At 38.8% G+C, this 17,134-nt stretch overlaps 1 protein-coding gene across 1 annotated transcript; it reads left to right on the forward strand.

Annotated features, from left to right (window-relative positions):
* Positions 1-2,834: 2,834 nt before the first annotated feature.
* On the forward strand, positions 2,835-4,321 carry LOC311138105 (homeobox protein Hox-C4a-like; the record flags this gene model as incomplete). Its single annotated transcript, XM_084172768.1, has 2 exons — positions 2,835-3,363; positions 3,936-4,321. Exons 1-2 carry the CDS (start codon positions 2,925-2,927, stop codon positions 4,319-4,321), a joined length of 825 nt encoding a protein of 274 aa, XP_084028894.1. The 5' UTR covers positions 2,835-2,924.
* Positions 4,322-17,134: the final 12,813 nt, after the last annotated feature.

Genomic DNA, 17,134 nt, shown 5'->3' on the forward strand with positions numbered 1-17,134 from the left:
AAAACTATAGTTTGTTAACAAGAAATGTGTGGAGTGGTTGAAAAACAAGTTTTAATGACTCCAACCTAAGTGTATGTAAACTTCTGACTTCAACTGTATTCTTAAATTCCATTCCTTACTAGATCTGTGTGTATTGGGTATATGTTGTGAAATTGTTAGATATTACTGCACTGTCGGAGCTAGAAGCACAAGCATTTCGCTACACCCGCAATACCATCTGCTAAACATGTGTATGTGACAAATAAAATTTGATTTGATTTGTGTGGTTCCCACTGTGAAGCATGGAGGAGGAGGTGTGATGGTGTGGGGGTGCTTTGTTGGTGACACTGTCAGTGATTGATTTATAATTCAAGGCACACTTAATCAGCATGGCTACCACAGCATTCTGCAGTGATACTCCATCCCATCTGGATTGCGCTTAGTGGGACTATCATTTGTTTTTCAACAGGACAATGACCCAACACACCTCCAGGCTGTGACCAAGAAGGAGAGTGAATGAGTGCTGCATCAGATGACCTGGCCTCCACAATCACCCGACCTCAACCCAATTGAGATGGTTTGGGATGAGTTGGACCGCAGAGTGAAGGAAAAGCAGCCAACAAGTGCTCAGCATACAGTACCAGTCAAAAGTTTGGTCACAAGTACTCATGCAAGTGTTTTTCTTTATTTTTTACTATTTTCTACATTGTAGAATAATAGAGAAGACATCAAAACTATTAAATAACACATATGGAATCATGTAGTAACAAAAACAGTGTTAAACAAATCCAAATATATTTCTGTATATTGTCTATTTTTAGTTGAACCATGGGTTGAATTGAAACAATTGCTGTTGATGACTTTGCAACGTTGATTCAACCAGTTTGTGCCCAGTGGGATGTGTCTAATAGTTTACACTAACTGCTTCTCACAGTGTTGCGGGATTTCTTAAATGTTTGGGTTTTCTGTGTCCATCCTGTTTAGATAACACTATTCACTTCCAAAGCTATGATGACAGAAATGTTGAATACTATATTATTATTACCAGAACTTACATTATAGTATTTTGTGCACCCATTAATAGCCTATACTATTTTTCAAGATATAGGCCGCTAGGTGTTGTGTTGTGCGTATTTACACGAATAGGCCTGTATCTCCTCCTGAATGCAATGTCCTCATGCCATTGGCCTAGGCTACTTATTATTCTAAGTGGGATTTATTAACAGTTATTTCCCGTTTTCACAATCACAGCTTGCAGCATTGGAATGCAGTTCAAGTCGTCTATATGCACCCTGTAGAACCGAATTTGTGTTAACAATACACAACCGCAAATTCGCCTCTACGGGAATACATGGGCGATTTCAATACCTCAGCTGTGTCAGGTAGAACGTCCGTCAAGAACATTTGATAATGCTTCAATGGATGTGAGCAAAAGTCTAACCTTTGGAAGATAGAGAAGGAGATAGAAGATGGGGTTGCCAAGAGAGCGAGGGGGAGAGAGGGAGCAAGATAGAGGGAGAGAAGAATGGTCTAAGAAACCGTAAAGAACGCATGCAAGCGGGGATCATTTGAAGCTATTGATTTACTGCTTTTTACAGCCCAATAAAACTCAAACAACATTCAACCAGGAGCCTTCAACATCAGCGGGCGGGCGCACGATTCTAATAAATAAGCCATGCTAACTTTTATGTGTCGTTTTTATTTATATCCAATAAAAACGGACACAGCAATGATGCCTATTATTTAGGAAGTAGAGACAGTTAAGCTGGAGGTTCAGCTCTCAGTCGCTCTGATATAGGATTGTGAGGGGGACTCCTTCTGTAATCCGCCAGGCCATTATCACTCTTAGGGTCATTATACAAACAATAACTTCTAGTCCATTGCAAGTACAGCTGCCATGAAGGCTACTCCTACTATTACCACCCCTACCACGACCTAATGCTAGACTATTCTGTCTTTGGTCTTCACAAGATGGTAAAAAATTGCAATGACAATATGTTTGTTGTAATAACAAGGCTAAATCAAATCAAATTGTATTGGCCACATGCGCCGAATACAACAGGTGTAGACTTTACAGTGAAACGCTTACTTACGAGCTCATTCCCAACAGTGCAGTAATGGTCTAATAGCCTATTACGCATAATATTATAATTATTAGCCTATTCATATCGTGAGAAGTAGCATTAGCAGTAGGCCTACTATTACCCTATTAGTGGGCTAGTACTGGTAGTAGCATCATCCTCACTGGTTTAGAATGCTTGATTGATGTGTTAATTTACAAATTGTTGAATTATCCAATTGCGTACCGGTCTCCAAAGGATTGTCTTGTCGATGATCGATACTGTCCAATTAATTAGAGGTTTAGTGTGTTATCGTAAGAATGTGGTCCTGTTTTCCCAAAATCCCCTTTTTCTCCAGATAGGCCTATCTGCTTTCTTATATCAATCAGTGTTAGCCATTGGGTTATGAGTATGACTGCGTTCTGCTGTAATGGTTTAATAATGGAGTGGTTTATCTGTGCGTAACTGCATAGTTCACATCACCTTACTCCATTGTTACATTGTTCTGTTTGTTTTTGTGTTTTCCGAGTCATGTCACTATACCTTTGCTCAGCCTCAGTCCCTGTCTGAGATGTATCTCTTCCCGCATACTCACACAGCCTCCCACTGACCTTCGCCTCTTTCTGCCCTATTCAGTCATTTCATACTGATCTTCATCGAAGCGCCGAGGCCTAACCTCGAGAAAACACTCTCACACCTATACAAAGGGTACACAAATATTATAATTAACATTTAGTTCCTTATCCGGGAACTATCTCGCCAGCTGCCATTGGACTGCTGTGTCACGTGGTTAAAGTAACTTTACAGGGTCGCTTGCTAGTAGGAGGGCTTTATGGACCAGAAAAACGACAAAGGTAGAAAAAATATTTTTCACTCCAGAAATTAATGATCATGAGCTCGTATTTGATGGACTCTAACTACATCGATCCGAAATTTCCTCCTTGCGAGGAATATTCACAAAATAGCTACATCCCAGAACACAGCCCTGAATACTACAGCCGCACGAGAGACATTGGCTACCAGCATCCCCACCAGGAGTTGTATCCTCCGCGAGTGACCTACCAGGAGCGCCCGTATAACTGTGTAAGCATCCCCGAGCCCGAGCCCCAGACTGGCCATGGGCTTACACACTCGGGGAATCTGCTCGCAGGGAAGGTACAGACAGCTCCACGTGAGCCCTTGCCACTGTTACCCACATCCCCTACGACCCCACCGACTGCGCCGCCTGCCTACATCCAAGCCACCCCGGAGCATCCCATCAGCTCTACCTCGGCTAAGCAGCCTGTAGTGTACCCATGGATGAAGAAAATCCACGTCAGTACCGGTAAGCAATCTGTGTTGTTATTCTCATAACTCGCTCTCCCTCCCTCTCGCACACTCTCTTCCCCTATTTCACCCCTATTTTACCTAGATCGCCCGCCTCTATCCGTCTCGTGCTATGTAAGTTGTGAGAGAGCAGCCCCTTTGAAATGGCACATATGAGGAGGATTTACGAGTCAGCATTGGCAATTACACCCGCCATAAATTTTATAGCGGAGGCACTAGTCTGGACAGCCGTATTGCCATGTGGCTTTTTCTGTTATGTAGCCTATGTGTCAGAGGGAGGAGAGAGTGAGAGAGAAAAAGAGGGCTAAGAATTTATTTATTTGTAATGTTGAATAAATAATTCAGCTGCTCCCTCGCCGTGGAGAAAGTGCTACCCATTATATAGACCACGAGTCGAGTCCATGACTGTGAAATATTTGATTGGGGTCTAGATAATAGTGATACCACTCTCCATTCACCGCGCTATTTCTTTTCATATTTCAATTCACGCCAATCTTGCTTCCCTCCTTTTCCTTCTTCTTTTCAATTCCTTTCTCCTCTCTTTTCTATTTACCTCTCCAAACCTCTCAGCGAATCCCAATTACAATGGAGCAGACTCAAAGCGGTCCAGGACTGCTTACACTCGCCAGCAGGTCTTAGAACTGGAGAAGGAGTTCCACTATAACCGCTACCTAACTCGGCGAAGACGCATCGAGATTGCCCACACACTGGTTCTCTCCGAGCGCCAGATCAAAATTTGGTTTCAGAACCGAAGGATGAAGTGGAAAAAAGACCATAGGCTACCCAACACGAAAGTGAGATCCTCTTCCAACGCTAGCGCGATCTCCGGGTCCACCACAGCGTCAACAACAGCCAGCACTCTCCCTTGTGCGGTGGGCTCTAACACCGTGCCAGCTTCCGAGGAACTCTCTCGAGTGTCGGTAGTCGAACGAAACCAGGATATTACAAGGTTATAGACACACAATAATATCTGACAAATAGGAAGAAAAAACAACGAATTATTTATAAAAATACATATTATTTTTTATATATTTGTTCCTCGTAGTGTTCTTGTGCATAAACGGGGTTTTCCTCTCAGTCCACGGTTATTGACGTATGCATGTTATATAGCATGGATTACTGCAGATACCAATGCATTATTACGGTTATCAGGGTTAATTTATTTATGATAGGAATTGTTTTATTTTTTAGTAAAACATTTTTGACGAACAATAATGGACATTATCAATGTATTTGAATGTCAATAGACCTACATGCACAATAGTTTTATTTATTCTCTGAAAAATAATGGTAGGGTAATTTATTTATTTTTTAATCTCAGAAGTGACAGTAACAATAGCAAGTATACGTACCAGTAAAACAATATATTGCAATAGCCTACATGTGAATCAGTGAAATGTTGTGAATTATTTTTCAGCACAACCTCTTATCAGGAAAAGTACATCTTAGGTAATGAGTGTAGTGTGTTTTGTGATTACAATTTTGTGGTTTAGATTTATTTGAATTGATCAGATGCAACAAAATAAGTTTAGTGTATTTGTGATAATCGTAGTGGTCAATAAAACGAGTAGTTTAAAATACGTTTGTCATCTTTATTTACTTAAAAATACGTTTGTCATCTTTATTTACTTATTTAGCACAACAACCTATTCTATATACATATGGCCTAAACTATGTTTTGAAAGTTCATCCATGTAAGAGATGGGGAACACTTGAGCGTCCCCAATGCAAACGAAGAAGTACTCGGACCTTAAAGTGGTAGTCCTATATGTCATTGGAATAACTGATCGATAACTTCTCTTAGAACAATTCTATTCTTCTGTGAGTGAGAAGGGCAAAGTTTTTTCCGAGTCATCTCACATGAATAGCCATTTCAGAGCACCAAAAGGTAGAAAATATTTTTTACAATTTCAGATTAACATCATGCACTCTCAAAATATACCCCTCTAAATAGTTTGGGGTATAGGCTACTATTAAATTATTTTGGAGGTACATTGGTCCATATAGGCTATAGGCTAAAAGTCTCAGTGCTTATACCTTATAAAGTGGTCAATACTTTATCCATCATCAACTAACCAATCAAATAAAATTGTATTAATCACGCTTCATAAACAACAAGTGTAGACTAACAGTGAAATGCTTACTTACAGGCTCTTCCCAACAATGCAGAGAGAAAGAAAATAGCAAAATAATAGAAAAGTAAAACACATTATAATGAAAGTAATAATAAACACACAATGAGTAACGATAACTTGGCTATGTACATTGGGTACCAGTACCGAGGTATATGTACATATAACTAGGAATAAAGTGACAGATAATAAACAGTAGCAGCAGCATATGTGATGAGTCAAAAAAGTTAGTGCAAAAGCAGTCAATTAAGATAGTACAGGTAGCTGTTTGGTTAACTATTTAACTAACTATTTAGCAGTCTTATGGCTTGGGAGTAGAAGCTGTTCAGGGTCCTATTGGTGGTTAATACCTTCCTGTACAGGAGGTACCAGGGGGGACTAAGCATGCACCCCTGAGGGGCCCCATGTTGAGGGTCAGCGTGGCGGATGTGTTGTTGCCTACCCTCACCACCTAGGGGCGGACGTCAGGAAGTCCAGGATCCAGTTGCAGAGAGAGGTGTTCAGTCCCAGGGTCCTTAGCTTAGTGATGAGCTTGGAGGGCACTATGGTGTCAATATGACTGCTGATTTTGATGCTTAATTTCATAAAATGTATTTCCAACCAATGTTTGACTATACCAGCACAGGTGACGTCCATGTTTCAAGCAGGCTATCAACTATGTTATGGATCTGCGTGCGCATTTCCATAGGCATAAATGGAACTCTTTTGCACATATGGAGTATAAAACATAACTAACTAGTCCAATGAAAGCCACAATTACTTGGCTGTAACTTAAACAAATATTTGGATATTGTGTTATGTTATTTCAGGAAACACATCTAGCAATTCCAGTGTTTGGTAGGTGTGATTTTTGAATTGTAGAAAACACTGAATTCGTCTACTAGTCTATTCATGCACACTCAGAGGTACCCCATATCAAACTACACTATCAAGTATATAGATAAATCAAAATGTATTTTAAAATGTATAGGTGAGACTGTTATTAGCAGAGTTATAAGACCCAGTGCAGCTTCGTAACATACAGATTCAAAATAAATCCACACTTGGTATATGTAAGAGTTGTTTACAATATTCCAAGATGCATTCCAAGCCATTTTCACATGCAAATAACACTTGATATCTATAGGCTATCTGTAGTGCTCAAGGGGAAGACATTCCAGAGCAAAAATACTTTTAAAAACGGTTTACAAAGTCTTGTATGACAACAAACTCATAAACGCTGGAGTAATAGGTCCATAGTGATTTATTATAATACGTGAATAAGTTAATAAGCAGCTACATGTCTACAGATTGTGGTGTTAATTGCCTTAGGCCCAAATACTGCTAGTTTGCATCATGTACAGACTGAAGGTGTATGGTTTGAACAATCTTGGGCCATAGTTTATTCTAAGTCTTAAATGCAGACATTTTTATCTCAATATCAAAACATTTCTGGGTAACAATTAAGTATCTTACTGTGATTGTTTTAAATTAAAATGGTCAAAAAGAAACTAAAATAGCTTCTTAGCAAAGAGCAATTTCTCAAGCAGGAATTTATCTAGGACTGTCTGGGAGTGGTCTGAGCGTGGAGGATAAAACTGAAAACTAGCAGTTATTGGCAGAGAGGTTTGGAACTGTCTTTCTTATTGTTCTATTAATTAATTTACCGCCTCATGATGTCACCAGGCAGGCCAAAACTCCAACTCACCAAAACAGGCAGAAATGTCAGGTGGTCTTTTCAAACAGCTCTTACACTAAAAGGGCATTATCATGATTTTCACAATTTCACAGTATTATTCCAACCTCATAGTGTGGAAATATATATAAAACACAGGAAAATCACGTTTTTGACTGCGCTGTGCCTTTAATCCATGTCTCCATATTAGCATGGACCACTCAACTCTTTCCTATAGAAACAAGCCACATGGTGAGACCTTTCTAGATTTCATCCAATATAGAACAGAAAGATGCAGTGTAAAGCCTCACTCGGCCATGACTTTCAAGGAGAATGGAACCACACAAGATCCACCCACCGTTCTGGCTGCCATTACACTCCCGGACACCGGTGAGAAATGAGTGTGTGTGCATACCAAAACAGCAGCCTCCCCGTGATCTATTTTCTATACCACTCTGTCGCCCTATAGCGCGGCTGAAAAGGGCAATCCTATTGAACTTTTTTCAGACTGACGGTAGAAAAGGCTGGGGTTCATGTGGGGGACACGTTTTTCTGTGCCATTAGCTTCATTTCAGTCCTGGATGCTCGACCCTTTCAACGGTCTAACATGGCCTGTCAAGCTCCCTCGACTTGTAACGTGTGTGTGTGTGTGTGTGTGTGTGTGTGTGTGTGTGTGTGTGTGTTTGTGTGTTCGTGTGTGTGTCGTCAGGGGGTTACCTTGATTGTGGATGTTTGTTCTATATTAATTGACCTGGGAGGGTGTGTGATGTGACTTGTTAATTGTCCTGATGCTGTTGTACCTGTGACCTGTGTAGCTCATTATGCCATTATAACATACATGCGTGAGTAATGTCTGAAATTAATAGCCTATAACAATTCTTAGCTTATGATTATTAACTTGTAATAGGCCTACACCTTGAGCCATACATTGAAAACTTTGTATAGGCCTGTATAAAAACATACAAGGTTTTATGGGGAGAAATGGGTCCTGTGTGGCAGAGCATGGCGCATACAACGTCAGGATCGTGGGTTCGATTCCCACTGGTACCACCTATACCAAAATGTATGCAAGCACTATTGTAAGATACTTTAGATAAAAGTGTCTGCTAAATGACTAAAGTGTATTTTTAGGCCTATATATTTAACATCAAATAATATTAGCTAAAGACTTGTAACCAAATGACATCTAGTAGCCTAACTTGTGTTTTTTTAAAATCTATATTTATCTCACTGTCATCCTCTGAGTATAGAAGACTACCAAAGATACAGTATATCCAAGAAATGAAGTGTTATTTGCATGTGGAAAACATGTCGGATGCATTCGCTCGGTTGTTGGTGCATGGCCCACTCTCTGTATGCACATCGTACATAGCGGCTTTAAAACATTAAGAGGTGTTTAGCATTGGGGTTATTTTGTCCTAATGCGATCATCAATGCACACGTGTTCGTTCATACATCCAGTAGCCTAAAACGTTTTACCGTATCACCTCCTATATACTTTCCCAAGTGTCTTTGACGGGACAGAGAGAGATGAGTGTGTCTGTCAGGCTTGAATTGACACGTCCATCCCATTTTAATATTGCCAAAAATAATCGATATCTATGACCACCATCATTGCATTTGCTAATAAAAAAGCAGAGTTAGAAAAGTGTTCAGGGACAATTGATAGGTTCTCCAACAACGAAAACACACAAGGTCGTGATAAGAGCCTAGAACATGGCTATTTTTATTTATTTCTACAACTCTATAACAAATATTTTTCAAACAGGCTGTCTGCATCAGCCTTTTCGATTTAATGAATCTTTAAGGATTTCAGAATGTGTTGAACAAACCGAGTAGGTTTTTCGAAATGATGCGGATTATTTTTCTTTCTTTCTTTTTTCCTTTCTGTCGATTCTGCTTTTTGGCCACCTCTCTATCCCTCAAAAGGACATTTGGTTAAAAAAAGTAATCAATTGGTATAATTGACTTCCCTTGTCATAATCATTATTACTAAATGATTGCCCCATACCTCTCACATTGGAACTTTTTATTTAGCCCTAGCCTTCCTCTTGATTAGCCTACTAAATGGACTGAAATATCATGGGTTTAGTTACCTATTTGGACAGCTGTGTTGATATAACTAAGCATGTGTAGGCTACTTTTTTGTACTCTTTTTTTGTTTTTGTATGTCTTTGGTGAACATGTGTGGGGTGTGGACTATGTTTTTGGCCGTATTAGGCTAAACCCAAGTCTCTGGATTTGTCTCCTATTTGCAGAGCAATGATAAATATTTAAAGACCCAATTTCTTGTGAGGTCGTGTCTGACAACGAAAAGGGCCATGACCCTACTTGAGACAGGGAAGGACACTTTAGAGGAGAGAGTAGAGAAGAGAATAGGTGCAGCAGAGACCCATTCAGCGCTGTGTTATGGACCACTGGCTGTATTGGCACCAAACTAGGCTATTAAGCAGGTGCAATAGGCATGGCACATGAACAGATATGATGCGAGGAATGATGGAGGACTGGATCGAAGTTTGTCTTTTTGTAAGAGGATATAGCCTATGCTTAGGCCCATTATTTATTTATTTATTTATTTTAAGTATAGGCCTAAATGGATTTAGTAGTATTTGGTATTTAGACTTTTCGTGTAATTTAGTAACCTACAAAAATCAGTGGGTTAGCTGGCTCCAAATAACACCATTATTTCTTAAGCCAACATTTCCCAAATTAGGCTGTATGACGTTATATTGTCATAATATAAACATTATATCAGTGTTCAAGTCACATTTCAAATGTTCTATTAAGATAGCCTCATGTTGGCAAGCACTCTTGATTGTTTTTTGTCTATAGGCCTAAAACCGTTTTAATACCGCGAAGGTCCCTGAGGAAAATGCGATCAAACTTGCAATAGGCCTATAGACCAAATGGTTTAAACATAAGTTACTCAAAAACATTCTGCTTTGTCTAATTCAGTATGCCTGCCTATATAGGCCTACAGCTTTCTGTGTCGCTACATGCCTGGAGTAGTCCCCAGCCTCTGGGTTGCTTTGGAACTGTGCAGTGTCTTTCCAGCATTCCCCTGTCTCACTCTGATTTATGGCACGTTTTAAAGTATTGCCCTTACGCCCCTCAAACATGTGGAACTCTTCCACAAGACATGGAAGGGTTTTGGAATAGGCCAGGCTATGTCAGAGGAAACGTAGGCTACAGCTGCAGCAGAGGGCTTCCTAATTTAAGCAGTTTTTTTTGTCATTATTTCATCAAATGCCCAAGTTATTTGAAAAATGCCTTCTATTTATAGCCTACGGTTTGGATTTGGATTTTACATTGTTAGCCTATTGGCAGTTCACCGATGGTTTCAGTATTCAGGAGAGTGAATATTAGGCTTTGTGTGCATCATGGAAGCAGCATATAGGAGCCCAGAGTTGAAACAGGGGTCGTCTGGCTATTGAACAAAAAGGGCGGCACTCTCAATGGTGATGTGTTATAAATCTAGCTGCTCCCTTATTCAAACTGCAGAGCACAGCAGATGTTTCCTTCTCCCCGAATGCGCGCGCGGTCGTTGAGGACCTCTCCCTGTAGCCTGTCACACGTGATGTGATAAAAAATTATACTTTACACGAAACGAAACGCATATTTTCATTCTTTATCCAATGTACTGTACTTCATACATTGTAAGGAATCATTTTACCTCACAAATCACATACACACGCTTATAAGGGAGTTTTGCTAATCAAATAATATGTTGGTTGTCAACACGTTCTCTCAGAAAATATGTGGTCTAAAAATAATGCCAGATTTACAGTATATTAGGCCTACTTGCTGCTTTCATGTTTACAATATGGTAAATTAATCGCCAATAGGCCGTTATAAGTCATAATGGATGACAAATAGGATACTACTGCAACATAGCCTACTTGGCCTATATCTTTAATATCGTTCCTTAGGATTATATGCCTGTAGGCTAATTAGACACTTAGGTGGAATTTTATTTAGATCCATTTGTTAATTGTTTTTATTTATTTTTTATTTTTATTTTTATTTAACCTTTATTTAACTAGGCAAGTCAGTTAAGAACAAATTCTTATTTACAATGACGGCCTACACCGGCCAAACCCGGACGACGCTGAGCCAATTGTGCGCCGCTCTAATTTAATTTAATTTAGATCTATTTGTTAATAATTTAATTTTGAGGACTCAATGAAATGCCAAAGGTTAGGAAATTCAGTTGGTATTCCCTCAATTAATCCTCTCTGTCCACATGTGACCAACTCACAGTTTACACTACAGTATATGCATTACTTGTGGATAGGCTTAGGGGTGTTCAGATTGAAGCTCAATCCCCCTATATTTTGCTCTATTATATTCCAAAAGGAGTGTTTACATTAGTTTTTCCCCTCCTGAATGTTAATTCCAATTACATATAACAGCTTATTAGGAGGATCCAAAATGATGCCATTGACAAATAAAGTCATGTTTGACTCTCCCTCCAGGCCCATTGGTGGAAAATAATGCCCAGTCCAATCTAGTCCAATGGACAAAATATATACAGTACCATCAGAAAGTATTCACACCCCTTGACTTTTTCCACATTTTGTTTTGTTACAAGGTCGGATTAAACTGGATTGAATTGTCATTTTTTGTCAACGATCTACACAAAATACTCTGTAATGTCAACGTGGAAAAAAACATTCTAACATTTGCAGTAGTGGTGCGTGGGTAAAATCACTGGGGAAGCCAGGGACAAAAAAGCCATATTACAATCTAGGCCTATGTGTTGTGATAATTACGTTATTTACTCTAAAACATGTTAGTTCATATGCCTTGCCACCGTGATATATAGGCCTAAGGCCGAGACAATAAGAAGACACAGTGGCAGAATATATTCAACCACACCTTTGTTTTATCACAAAACCGCAAATCTGTCCGGCGGAGTCCACAAAGCATATTGCATGTAACAGAACAGTTACATGACCTACAGCATGGTCAAGCAAGTTAATGTTTCCTATATTTTCAGACTAATAAACAACTATTAATTTAGAACACCGCAAGTTGCAAAGAAAACAGGAGCTGCCTCCACTATTCCAGCACCATTTCAACTTCAATATTTCAACATCATAAAATCACCTATGCTCACCCTACTTGTAGAGAAACGCCAATGCCATCCTCCTCTCTTTTGTGTTGCAGAAATGGTCTATGATTCTGTCATAAAGTACACACTTTTAGTTTTTGTTGTCCTAGGCTACCTGGCTAAAATGCTTGCTCATTGCCTCTTTCATGAGCCAGCTAGTTAACATTAGCCTACTACATCTAGCTACAGATTGACTTTTTGAGAATTAAGTCAAACCACAAGACCAAATCCCTGGCTAATTTAGGAAAGTGCCAATTTTAGCTAGCTAGCTAGCCACTGGAGAACAACAACAAGATGCAACAATTCAATTTTTTTCAATGAAGTTTGGCTTTTGATGTGATGTGATTGGTGTGAAACTGGCTAACCTTGACACTTATTTGGTGCGCCAGGACCATTCACATTTGAGCTCACTCAGTTTAAGTCACCAAATGTTTGCTGGCTTCCCTTGCATTCAATGCTACAATGTCATACTCTTTTTGACCAGACAGCATCAGATAGATGGCCTACACATACAGAGACAAAGGGGCGCTGTTTCGCTCCCTCGGATGAGATACATTTAGCCTCTTGCAAATTGAAGGAAAATTATGAAACACAGAGAGATGAAAGATAAATTATAATCATGTTTTCCCCTTTTTGTCTTGGTAATTTTTTGGGGGAATCCTGGCTTTTGAAGATTTTGTAGACGATTTAAGTCAAAACTGTTACTAGGCCACTCAGAAACATTCAACGTATCCCAGTGTCTTTTGGAAAGCAGACTGAACCAGGTTTTTCTTAAGGATTTTACCTGTGCTTAGCTCTATTCCGTTTTGTTTTTATCCTAAAAACTCCCTAGTCCTTGCCGATGACAAGCATACACATAACATGATGCAGCCACCACCATGATTGAAAATATGAAGAGTGGTACTCAGTGATGTGTTGTGTTGGATTTGCACCAAACATAACACTTTGTATTCAGGACATAAAGTTAATTGCTTTGCCACATTTTTTACAGTTTTACTTTAGTGCTTTACTTTTTATTCTGTACAGGCTTCCTTCTTTTCACTCTGTCATTTAGGTTATTAATGTGGAGTAACTACAATGTTGTTGATCCATCCTCAGTTTTTTCCTATCATAGCCATTCAACTCTGCAACTGTTTTAAAGTCACCATTGGCCTCATGGTGAAATCCCTGAGCGGTTTCCTTCCTCTCTGGCAACTGAGTTAGGACGGACGCCTGTATCTTTGAAGTTAATGGGTGTATTGCTACACCATCCAAAGTCTAACTAATAACTTCACCTTGCTCAAATGTCTGCTTTTTTATTTTATTTTTACCCATCTACCAATAGGTGCCCTTCTTTGCGAGGCATTGGAAAACCTCCCTGGTCTTTGTGATTGAATCTGTGTTTGAAATTCACTGCTCGACTGAAGGACCTTTAAGATAATTGTTTGTGTGGGGTACAGAGATGAGGTAGTCATTCAAAAAACATGCTACACATTATTATTGCACACAGAGTGAATCCATGCAACTTATTATGTGACTTGTTAAGCACATTTTTACTCCTGAACTTATTTAGGCTTGCCATAACAAAGGGGTTGAATACTTATTTACTCAAGACATTTCAGCTTTTCATTTTTTATTAATTTGTAAACATTTCAAAAAAACATAATTCCACTTTGACATTGACACACACATCTCAATTTAATCAATTTTAAATGCAGGCTTTAACACAACAAAATGTGGAAAAAGTCAAGGGGTGTGAATACTTTCTGAAGGCACTGTATCTCTGTGAGGAGGAGAATATCAAATAGGAAATATCTATGACAATGAGCACTATATACAGTGAGGTTGGGGTAGTAGTAATAGTAATACTATTAGTAGTAATACATAATTTTTCATCTACACTGATTGAAGTGCATTTAATAAGTGATACCAATAAGGGCTCATAGCTTTCAGCTGGATTCACCTGGTCAGTCTATGTCATGGAAAGAGCAGGTGTTCTTAATGTTTTGTATACTCTGTGCATATAACTTTTTCTAAATACGAAATATTAGATCAACTTACCTCAGAATCGTTTTGTTAGAGTGAAATATATTTTTTTAGATGTGACAGATAACATGTTTAGTTGAGCAAGAGTAGTGGCAGCCAGGGAAAGTGATGGGGGAAAAAATGTGTGACATAAAGTGGTTTCTGTGAGAATTACAGGGGGGCAGTTACCCCGGGGGGCTAGTAACCCCACCTTACCCTACTGGTAGGACAATTTAGGACCTTTCATTAGCTATCACAATAAACTCTAAACTGTTAATGAGGCCATTTATAATGCTTATATCTAGGTTAAGTGTGGGAAATGCCTAATCAAATTCAAACAGGCCTACTCTTCCACCTGTTTAAGATTAAGTCCTAATGTGATATATAGTGGTGGATGAAGAATTGACATTGCCTAAATGCTATTTTTTTCAATTAGAGAACTAATTAGCCTACATAACACTTTTAATTAAGATTTGCCATCCTGCGAAATTGTCCAGCACATTATTGTTGGTCTCCTCAATGGAAGGCTGACTCTGTCTTATTTTCTTTTACTCAGCGTTGTTTACATCCGAAGAAAGCGATGGAGTCATAAATCTTACCCTGACTGCACCGAGACAGTGCCATTTGTATGCATGGTTCTAACCACAGCCAGTACCTTGCCCATTCACATCTCCCCAGCTCGCCTCTTGCCTTCTCTCACCCCCAGGTCAGGCTGTACTCTATAGACTATCACACAATTTGACCCCAAGGAGAGAGGCTGTGTTTGCCTGGGGCTGAATCAAAACTTATTTTTGATTGTTTGTACAATTCATAAGTCACTATCTGCCTGATAAGTTCACTAAACAAACAATAATAACCCCATTGTAACATGTGAGCCTATTGTCTTACTGACTGCATGCCCAGTTACCAGCAGCACACAACCAGTTTTACTTATTTTATTCAAATCTTCTTTAATATTCGTTTTTATTTATATTTCTTCTCGATATGCCCTAGCCTAGACCATATCAAAGGCAGGGAGATATTATAATGGTTTGACAGGGTGAGCTAACGGCCGGCGCGAGCGATGGGAGAAAATAATGTATTGTTGTCATCGCGGTTCACACGGAGTTCACGAAGAGCTGCTGCCTGCTTGTGCAGAGAAGAGAGGAAAGGCTCGAGCTATTCTAGCGCTCTGAAGAAAGGGAATAACAAAATAGAAAAGGGAAAATGTTGATAATAATAATGCAACCCAACGATAGCACGAATTATTACAATTACATTGTTAGTCTAATGTTTACCCTGTAAGTAGTAGTAGTAGTAATAATAATAATAATAACAATACATTATTTTTTGTCAGTCTGGTCAAGCAGAATTGAGAGGATATGGCAGAGAAGTTTTGCTTAAGAATAAAGAGATTGAGAATTATATAATTTTGCAATATTTGCATGATTTCTTTAATATAAATCCAAGTGTTCATTTGAACAATAGGCCTAGTCTATAAAACTAAATGTTATTTGAGAAAGTATACATTTCCATAACATGATAATAATTTGATACACTTATGATAACCTTAATGTTAGGCAAAATGGCAAGAACATTTTCCAATATTGACTTTGGTTAGGTCTATATCTGTCTTTTCTGATGTTCAAGGCATATCAGTTATTATGAGGATTATTTAACACAGGAAATTGCAGTCAAACTTGCCTCTATTTTGTGCAGGCAGAAAATACTTGTGGGAAGTGCAATATCGTCTCAATTGAAGAAGTATTAATTAGAGTGGTGTTGATTAGCAAATGTAAATACTTTTCATAATGCATTGGCATATTGCTTCTGCATACTTCCGTATAGAACTATTTACCTATAATTTAATTTGATGCAATGTAGGCCTATTGTCAGGGCTGTTGTTTTTGTTTGACGGCCTTCCTGATATTGCTTTCCTTGTCTATAACCTCCCCAGCTTGTACTCACCTGTTCTGTCTTGGCAACTTGACAAAGCGTTTGAACTTCAAATTAGACCTACTGATTACAACAATAATACAAATCACAGCAGAATATGTAAACGGAAATGGGTTACAGGAAATTATATGAAAAAATATTAACGCTAAATAGCTATTAGCCGACTCTTCAATTGGCTCAACAAGTTAACAGAATGGAAAGAAATGCTTATTTCCCAGAGTGGGGAATAATTATGGGCCTTATACTAAAGACATGTATTTTGACAGTAAACATGTATTACCTTTTAATGTGGCATGAACACAACTAGTCATTATGTTTTCTTCTGATTAGCCAGGTTTCCATCCAATTGGAGACACTTTTTCATTCGAATTTCCGCATAAAAACTATATATTCTATGCATTTTCCGACCAGAGATGTGTTTCCATCAAATTGACTTGTTGATGATAAAAGGCTGTGTGTGATGACTTAGTGCACATAAAAATAGCTTTTGCGGTTAAATTCCCATGTACGGAAAAAAAAATTCTACTCTACTGATGGTTTTGTCACAAAAAATGTTGCCTTATATTTGCACGTGCGCTCTCACCAACAGCTTGCAGACACAGTGGGGGTACATGATCAGATTATTATGGACAGAGTGAGATTATTTGTATTTGTCAAAAGGCAGCCAAGCATCTATCATCATGTCACCAGAATAAGACTCTCGATATTTATTGGAAAGCAGCATCAAGCTCATCACCATGCACTTTCACCGCCCTTTGAAGCCTTTATAAATTATTTAGTCTGTAGCCTAATACACTGCATGCTTTCAAATCAAATAAAATCAAATAAAATTGTATTTGTCACATACACGTGTTTAGCAGATGTTATTGCAGGTGTAGCGAAATGCTTATGCTTCTAGCTCCGACAGTGCAGTAACATCTAACAAGTAATA

This window comes from Coregonus lavaretus, assembly GCF_964263955.1.
Source record: "Coregonus lavaretus genome assembly, chromosome: 12".
Classification (NCBI taxonomy): domain Eukaryota; kingdom Metazoa; phylum Chordata; class Actinopteri; order Salmoniformes; family Salmonidae; genus Coregonus; species Coregonus lavaretus.